Here is a 9,618-nt window from a genome sequence, read left to right on the forward strand (position 1 = left end):
CTTTTTCATTTTATGCAACATGCAACTTTAATTTTGTATTGATGGCAGATTCCGGAAGATATTTACTCCCCGGAAGATATTTACTCCCCGGAAGATATCGAAGCGTAAGATATGAAAATCTAAGAATGTTCGAATTTCGAAGAAGAGTAAACAGCTTTACCCGGATGTTTTAAACGCATTCCGGGAATGATAAACGTATTCCGGGTCAAGCCTAAAGCTGAATCTCCAATAGAAAAACCTTGTTCACGTATCGTATCAAAATACGCGTATATAGATATGTTTGAATTTCGGTGCAATTTCCATTACAAAATTTTGGACACATGAATTGAATGATAGATGGCGGCTGTATTTAGCGGAAAAATTATTCTTTTATTATTGTTAAAAAAATCGTTTTACCAAGAAGAGAAGGTTCTGGGTAAGAAAACTATAATCAGATCGAAAATCTAAAAGAGAGCTTTATCTTCTTGTGCAAGATATGCTTTTGCACGACCAAAAGTACTTCTTTGGATTCTTCAGGATGACTCCACATCAGTTTTAAGTTCTACTTGCAAAGGGAATTGTTCTCGTGAAATACTTTGTGTTATTCTGAGATATCTGAGAACACGTTTCTTAGACAGAACTTTAGCCGCCATCTTGATTTCATTATCAATGCCCAGAAATACAGAAGTTAATTGGTTGTTTTATGGCTTGATACGGCGTAGTACGTACAAAATTGGATCCAATTCAACTTTGTTTGTGTGCATATGCACTAGAAACACGCATGCGCGGCTGTACGATCCGTTTCGGTACGTGTAGAACTTTGCTTATTGGAAATCCAGCTTAAGGCCGCTTATCCTGTGATAATGTAAAAATAGCGAGAACTGGTAACTGGCCATGTGAGAGAAGGGAAAGGAAACCAGACAATGTTGTTACCAAAAGGAGGAAAGAAAAGTGGCAGATAAATAGATTAATTTCTGCCATGGATAAGTAAAAGAAATTTGAATTATTTAAGGAAAATCTATGAAGAGAGACAGAATCGAAATAGAGAATCTATTGAGAGAAATAAGGGAGAAGGAAAATACGAAATAAAGTCAAACGTTTATCACACAGCTTCAAATCAACTGGTTTTCCCTGGCATTATGACAAATGGTTCCATTAACATTTTTAACGTCTTTGTTTTCTCTTTCCCCTTTCTTAATTCATTAATAAATTGTAATTTAATATTGAAAGTAGTAAAAATATTGCAGATATTTGAGTCAAAATTGAAGCTACACCTTAGATTGTTATTCTAATCTTGGATATGCATTAAAGATCCAATTGGTTCTAACTCAGGTAAACGAAAGAAAACGTTATTGTAAGTTCAAGCTTTTTGGAAGTTTTTTAATGTGGATAATAGCGAGGATCTCAACTAGAACCAGTCCTCGTTATCATATGCATCGATATAACCCGATTTTAAAACAAAATGAAAATGCTGATGTTTATGAAAAAAATTTAAACATTATGTTCTTTTTAGATTATACTGCTTAAATGATAAGCAGAATTAATGATCCCTGAACCGGCCAGAAACGTGGCTTATTCCTAACAAGTTGTCGCATTATGTGCTAAAACCGAAAGTTATGTGGTTGTCAGAAAAAAGCGTCTTGAAATTATACCAAGCGCAAAACAAAATACTCTTTATTTACAATTGATCTTAACAACAGGTAAATAAGAACAAGAAATAGGCAAAATTGTTTTCAATACTTTTAATCTTGAAATTTATAACGGATTCTATGATAAAATACGTCATAAGTAAAACGCTTCATTAAACAAAAACAGGACGGGAAAGAGAAGTCAGAAAACGACCCCCGTCCTGTTGGATCTAAAGGGATAAAGATTTCGTTCTTTAAGGACTAGATGGAAACATTGTCTAAGACATCCCAGCAGCCTTTGCGGCCTTTTTCTGTTTCTTTCTTTCGGCTTCCTCTTCTTTTTCCTTTTCTATTTCTGCTACATATCGATCAATTTCCTCGTTTTCCAAAAGCTAGGAGAAAAAATCCGGTTGATTACTGACACCCAAATCAGGTTGCTAAAAACATTAATCCCTGTCGTAGAAAAGAGTCCCAGAAAGATGAAGGCAAGAAATTTTATAGCTGGATTAAAAAAAGCCAGGCAGAGTTTGAAAAATGGTATTAATAGCAAAATAAAAGAGGTGAATACATACCTTCATTCCCTCCCCACGCTTCATCACCGCCATTTCTACATTTTTACTTCCAGACTGAACAACCTATTAGGTCAATAGAGAGTATTGTTAAAAACATCAATCTCTGAAAAAGTTCAAAAATTTCAAACTGAAGGGTGCATAAATGAGAGCCATTTTTTCCCTAAAAAATGCCCCCAGCTAAAAATATACTTTTGAGCAATTTGCTGTAGCATTGATTAAAGGAGGCATTTAATAGAGGGAGAGGCTTTTGTGGCTCAGCAATTGTTAGAGTAAATACTGTATCAAATAGAATAAATGATTGCAAGTCAAGAATACTTCTTTCAGACAAGCTTTTACCACTTATGGGAAACATGAATCAATGCCTTTTGAAACAATCCCATATTTACTTAAGGCCATACTCCTTGTGTTTTGAAAATAACAACCTTTTTGAGGGTTGATGGGCAAATAAAGAAAGCGGCTGGTGTTAATCTGCCACTAAAGCCTGACCAAATGACAAACTACTGCTTCATATTTAGTAACCCCTTTCGGTGAGATTTTTTCAAATCCTATATTAAGCTTTATCACCACATGTCATAATCCATTCAAAAGATTAGAGGTTTTCTAATCAGCTGCTAGTGGTCTGCTTGGTTTTGCTTCTTGAAAAAGGAAGCAAGAAAGCTGAAATCTTTTCAACCATGATGTTACGAGCCCCAAATTTATTTCAATGCAATTTCCAGAGAGCATATTTCAAAAAAATTCTTATCATAACCCTGTTACTTAAACTTGGGCCTGTGGTAAAGTATAATATTGAGCACAAACATATCTTATTTCTTTATAAACTACAAACATGTAGTTGTAGTCTGTCTGTAGTCTGTCGTCTACTAAACATTGTAGCCTATCTGATGAGCAGGCAAGCATGAACAGCAAAAATGTATCATTTTTAGCCCAACTTACTGTAAACTACAAACAAAGATGGACTCCAGAAAGGCAAATAATTATACTATAATAATGAAGATTTGCTTATTTTCACACACAATTTTCTTTGAATGTTAAGCAAAAGCAGAATATAATAAAAAAGTTGAAGTACTCACTTCTAACAATGCCCTTAATGCCAGCTTTATGGTCTCATCGTCAGATTCAATGAGTTCATCAGTATAGTTTTTCTGTAGAAATTCTTGAACAGTTTTTGAGCTTCTACCTATGGCATTTGCTTTCCACTCATGGTATGTTCCTGATGGATCAGTTTGATAAAGGTGTGCCTTGCCGTCATAGTCGAAGCCAACTATCAACATTGAGATTCCAAATGGCCGTCTGCCATTACTCTGGGTATATAACTACAAAGAGGCAAGAAAACAATATTAGGTAGACAAAGTTTAAGCAACCACAATGGCGTCAAAATCCAGAAAATACACTCACAAAAATGAGAGTTTGCAAGTTTAACAAATGGTGTGCCCTATTTGTATGAATAAACAGTCCCACATACTTGTTTTTTACTGGCAATGAATCTGGTAATGTATTCCAAAGACACAGGATCCTCCACACTTAGTTTATGACTTTGGCATTCAACCCTGGCAGCATTCACCAAAATACGTGCATCAGCTGTCAGACCTAAAAATTAGAAACCATATGCATTCTTATTGTTAAATTGCCAAAATAGGTACATTTGCAAAAACATTTTGAAAATGGATCAAATGGAAAACAGATACAAAATGCGAATATAAAGTGCTAACAACGAAAACGGATAATTTTTAAAATGCAAACAGATGATAATATTGCATTGTTTTAGCGGAAAAAATGAGCACCAATCAATAGTTTTTAACTTGAATATTCATTTTGAAATTTTGACTATTATATTTATCAAAGGTTTATTGAAACCTGTTACTTGAAATGAGTGTGCAAAAAGTTCTTTCAACTTTCAAATTTTTGGTGACTTGCTACTTTACAAAGGTTTGGTATTTTCTTCAAAACAGTAAATCGTGATTGATTCTCAAAGATCTGGAGCTTTAAGGGGTTTCTGAAAGAAGAAGCTAAAAGCATAAATATTGAAGCTTTTCCATTCTCTGACCAATAAGATTGACAACACACTTCATTTTTTGTTCTGCCATGCTAAATCATATACTCCCCTATTTTCCTTAATCTAAAGTGTACTCAGGACTATGACATTTGCTTCAAAACATTTGCTCATAATGAACTATCTGCAATTTAAAATGCAAGTTGAAAACTATTTACCCAATTGACTTAAACTTTGTGAAAACTTTACTTCTTATAACTTATCGAAACAGTCTGTTTTTGAAAAAAGACCCTTATGAAATTAGCTTCAATGAAAATACTTTCTAATTCCCTGTTAAGAGAATCACTGAGCTAAAATGAAATTTGAAGACTGAATTTTTAGATCCTTCCAGATTAAACAGATTCAATGTGTGCCTTTGAAAAGTTCCGTTTTGTTTTGTTGTTTCCTATTTGACAGCATGGTGTAACATTTCTCACTTTAATTATTTGAAGCATTAATCACGCTATATGTTATTCTTTTCGTGCAATTTATTTTCTATTGCAAGTTTTAGCAGATAATGCAATAGTTTGTTAACATTGGCTATAAAAGGAAGCGGAAATCTCCTATTTATATAAGGCCATTTGATAAACACGTAGATGTGTAAGACCTCTTTCTCTTTATTTTCTAACACCCTGATATTCAGGGGTAAGTAGTACAAACATTGGGAAGCTAAACTGCGTGGCTTAAATGAGAATGTTGGTTTGAAAAACTGTGCGGTGGAAAAAAGCCTTTGCAAATTTATTTTGCTTGGGGATTGCATGGGCACGAGCTATAGCCTGCATCTCTAGGAAAGGCCTGGCTATCCCACACCACTTTTAGTGCCCTCTAATTTCACAAATCAAAATGATAATTCATTTTCAGCTTAATCAATGTCAATTTTTTTCAGTTTTAAATTTGAAGTGCTTCCTCCAATTATGTTACAGCTCTCTGCGAATCAAAATAGTTGAAAGATTGCAGAAATAGCATTTTTAATTAAAACTGCAAAGCATCACCATAATACTTTAAAACCATTGTTGCAAAACGGTACCTGCAAATGCTAAGAAGACATGGTCATCTAGAACACAGATTTTTCGGACAGTTCTAGGCTCTTGAAGTTTTGCCACTGATTTTCTTTCAACTCCAAGTACAACTATCTCTTTACCTCTGACACCAACCTGCACAAAATTCAAAATCACTGATAAATGCTAATAGTAATGAAATAGGCTACACAAACAGACTTCAGAAAATGAACCAAACAACAATGACAGCCTATACATACTTCTTTACAAGCATATATTATATATCAACATCAAGGATCAAAACGGCTAAAATTTATCAATAAACAAAGAATAATAGCTAAACTAAAACTGAAACTTTATCAAAACTAATTACTATAATCTATATTCAGAAATACCCTTAATCATTGAGGAAATATGCAAAGACATTCATTGATTCTTTTATACACATATATGTATATACACTTACATGAAAAAAGTATATGAAAATGGCGGCTCTGAAACTATTTTTCTAACATTATTTGAACAAATCTTGTTGTCGTGGCAGGATTTTAGAAATCAGGCCTTGCCCGGAAAGGCGCTCGATCGAGCGCGCGCGCCTAGAGCGCACCCAAAAGAAGCCTTGGAGAGCGATTTATAGAGCGCCTCAAAACGTAAAAACAATATTACCACGGAGCAAATTAATTTTTTGGCCTTTGTCTAATAAACTTGATCAAGCATAAACAATCTTCCCAATAGACCGCAATATTATGATTTGCGTAAGATTACCCCTTGAGAAAAAAATTCAACAAATTCAACGTTGGGTTTTTGATATCATTTTTAATCTAATAACCCTCTAATAACCATCAAGGACACAGGCCATCAATCGTATTCTCCGTCAGATTTATTTGATTTTCGAGCAAGCGTTAATTATCTGTTGAAGTATTATTTTCTTTTTTTCTTAATTATTTAAAACCACCATTGCAAATCAGAGATCACATTTCCGTCCAAATTATCGCATTGCTTTTCAGTTTGCATTTGCTTTCGCGAGTAGTAGATGTTCTAGTGTGTCTTATAGAATGGATAGCATAAAAAGGGAAACAAAGTTGATGTTCGACTTAAAGCCATGCGTTTTCCTATATTTCTATATTTGTATTAACATAGTGTTTGCTGCATGTTTTGTTATTTCATATTATGGTGCTTTTTGGTATCACCATTGAATTTCTTATTTAACACTCTTCCAAAGCTTTCGATATGAAGCTCTCGATCTTCCAAAGCTCTTGAAGGATGCTCTCAAGGATACTTTATTTAAAGGTTCGAAATGGAGCGCCTAGAGTTTCTAAGAGGCTCTTTTTATGGAGCACCTTCATTTTGCTTAGAGCAAGGCCTGAGAAATGGCATCATGAAAAACAATTCCAATTTCGTTTCTACATTTTAGTTATACTAAAATTTAACAGGGAAATGAAGAATGTCAAAATCTTTGTTGCAATGCCAAAAACACAAAAAGGCCCAGAAAGCAGAGAGGCCATTAGAGGATTGGTCTAGAAAGTCGCTTTCTGGAAATGCAAGAAAAATTGGTTGCAGAGAGTCTAATTTTCATGATGCTGCTCTTTCAGGTTATGGGATCCAACTTCAAAAATTCTAAAATCAAATATTTCTATGACATCACACTTAACTCTATTGAAGTCAAACTGGTTTGAGTTATTTTTCTTAGTAAATAAAAGAATTGTTCACACAGCTGAGGAAGTTGGAAAGCATCTAGCAGGGACTCCCAAAGTGAGGCCAGGCCCAGGGGCAACCAGTGCATGTAGGCCTGACTGTAAAGTTTGCCTTCACAGAGAATGAGTTTGTGCAATAATTTTTATCATTCATTCCATCTGCTTATTTTTTAGATTCTGCTGCAGATTCCACACACAATGCATGTTTATTTCGTCATGTTCCCTGTAAATATTCCACCATTTAACAGGCCTTGCTCTAAGTAAAATGAAGGTGCTCCATAAAAAGAGCCCCTTAGAAACTCTCGCACCTCTAAGTAAATTTTCTTGAGAGCATCCTTCGAGAGCTTTAGGAGATCGAGAGCTTCATATTGAAAGCTTCTGAAGAATGTTAAATATGAAATTCAACAGTGATACCAGAAAGCACCATAATATAAAATAGCAAAACATGCAACAAACACTGTTAATATAAATATAGAAATATAATAAAACAAAGTCGCAAAATTGTTCAGATTTTTCTAGATATGTAAGTTGCCATCATTCGATGAGCTTTTATCAGTGTCAGTATCACTACTGTTATGTTCAGTTTCACATATTGCTTCATCAAAACGCATGGCTTTAAATCGAACATTTAACTTTGTTTCCTTTTTTCATGTTATCGATTCTATAAGAAACGCTAGAACATCTACTACTCGCAAAAGCAAATTAAAAATGAAAAGCAATGCGATAATTTGGACAGAAACGTGATCGCTGATTTGCACAGGCGCTTTCAAGTTATTAAAAAAACTAATGCTCATCAAATCTCAATTATTGCTCTTTGCTGATTGTTATCAAAATTATTGCTCTGGTGTTCCCTGCACAGAAAAATACTTTGCAGTCTGGCATGTAGGGCCCCAGAGTGCAAAGCGTTCCTCGCGCATACCCAAACTTTGCAGTCTGGGTAGGGCAGTTGTTTGACAACAAATACAGATTCCATAATATGAAAATTTACATAGATTCCATTATAACAGCCCCAAAAATTAGCCCAGACCCCCGGGTACTTGCTCCTGCTATCCTATCTGTCGGTGGTCCTGTCGTCTGGTACAGCCTATAAATCTTGTCAAAAAGTGCCTGACTTTTCAGTCAAGGTTTTCTGTCTTGCTCAAAATGTATAAGATTGAATTTTGAATCTTACGTAGGCCAAAATAATTGAATGCTTGTTAGTTTACAAGATCTTTTTATCTAGATGGATTTTTCAAAAGAAACTGAACTGACAATCAAAGGATCGGTGCTCAAAATAACGATTTGGCAATAAACTACACATTTACAAAAATATTACCGCAGTAGTCCCTTTCTTCACAGCTTCTTGAGCATACTCGACCTGAAAGAGATGACCATCTGGGGAAAATACCGTTATTGCTCCGTCATAATTTGAAGACATTTTCAAATTAAAGTTTAGTGCTGACAGTATTTGCGAATTTTCTGTGCTTTTGTGTCAATGTTCTGCACAATGCTCTCTCTAGGCCAGAAATGCAGACTCACGGACTTTATGAAATCGTCTCAATTAGAGTTGTAAATTTCGGAAAGAGGCTAGCATAGCACAATCCGAGGAAGAAGGAAACACTGAAAACAGCGGGAAAAACGGGAACTATGTAGCTCGTGAGGGTAAACCATATTTCTATGTGGGGGTAAACCCATTATGTTTTTCGGAGACAAGGAATCATCATAATTTTAGTAAATTTTATTCATTCTTTCAATTTTTTCTAATTTTATCAATTCTTTTCATGGTCGACTCATTTTATTTAACATTTCATTGGAATTGGGACGGGAATTGGTTAATTTTTGCGCGCGTGACCCAGGAATCGATAACACGGGGATTCCGGAATTGATGGTCGGGAACGGGCTTAAAACGTAGCAGGAATCCGGGATTCAGTGGGCCTATTGGGTACCTTCACTGGACCATCTTTGACCAAAGGCCAAGATACAACTTTTTGTTTAGGGGCTAACCCTCATAAATTAGTGTAACAACAGCCATACTTTACAAAATAAAAAATTTACTAATGCTGTTTAGGTTTTTATGCTTATATTTATTAAGGACGTAATGTACTTATTGGCTTTGATATGCTTGTGTAAACGGGGTCTAAGTTTAAAACAAGGCAATAACAAATGATTTTTATTCCAAATACTTTTTAATTCCAAAGTAATTTGTGCTTTTTAGGTTTTACAGCATTTGAAAATAGTAGAGAGAAGCCAAAGAATTGCAAAATCTAGCTCTCAGAATCTTTGGAAAATTTTCAGGGTTTATCGTTATCGCGAAATTCGTCAGTTTTTCCTTTTGTCGGAAAAAGCCAAAAAAGCTCAACTTTTCAAGCTATCGAAAGAATTGTATTGTTTGCCAATTTTTTCACAAAATTTAAGCAATATCACTTTTACGCACTCAACATCTAATTCCCACGAAAATTCCTTTCGCGACTCGCTTTTTACCAAAATGAGATTTTTAGTGAAAAAACCCCATTAAAAATTGTATGTTTAGCACTTGGATTGCTATTAGAATTGGGCAGATACAGGATATTTACCCTGGGTACCAGAGCCCAAGAAATGGGAAGGGATTTAAGATGCGAGAAAGATTCCCATATGCTGCTTATATTTTATTCGGTTATCATCGGGATAGGTATTGACTGCAAAGCAAGTTCAAAAGTATAAATGCAGGGATAGAATCTACAGAACGTATGAGGGCACATG

General features: G+C 34.9%; 1 protein-coding gene across 1 annotated transcript; it reads right to left on the reverse strand.

Annotated features, from left to right (window-relative positions):
* Nucleotides 1-1,706: 1,706 nt before the first annotated feature.
* Nucleotides 1,707-8,424, reverse strand: LOC135691365 (proteasome subunit alpha type-7-B). The gene is made up of 6 exons (XM_065209206.2): nt 8,216-8,424; nt 5,236-5,362; nt 3,642-3,766; nt 3,250-3,492; nt 2,180-2,242; nt 1,707-1,999 (listed from the first exon to the last, which is right to left on the reverse strand). The coding sequence occupies exons 1-6, from the start codon at nt 8,315-8,317 to the stop codon at nt 1,886-1,888; spliced, it is 774 nt and encodes a 257-aa protein (XP_065065278.1). The 5' UTR covers nt 8,318-8,424; the 3' UTR covers nt 1,707-1,885.
* Nucleotides 8,425-9,618: the final 1,194 nt, after the last annotated feature.

The sequence above is a fragment of the Rhopilema esculentum genome, chromosome 4 (genome assembly GCF_057945365.1).
Source record: "Rhopilema esculentum isolate cy_ngs chromosome 4, ASM5794536v1, whole genome shotgun sequence".
NCBI lineage: Eukaryota > Metazoa > Cnidaria > Scyphozoa > Rhizostomeae > Rhizostomatidae > Rhopilema > Rhopilema esculentum.

Excerpts from the sequence above, each read along its gene's own strand:
- LOC135691365 (XM_065209206.2), bottom strand. The coding sequence starts at position 8,317 with ATGTCTTCAAATTATGACGGAGCAATAACGGTATTTTCCCCAGATGGT. Across the intron at positions 5,363-8,215 it reads TGAAGAAAGGGACTACTGCG|GTTGGTGTCAGAGGTAAAGA; the intron begins GTAATATTTTTG and ends AATTTTGTGCAG. Across the intron at positions 2,243-3,249 it reads CATTAAGGGCATTGTTAGAA|GTTGTTCAGTCTGGAAGTAA; the intron begins GTGAGTACTTCA and ends TTGACCTAATAG.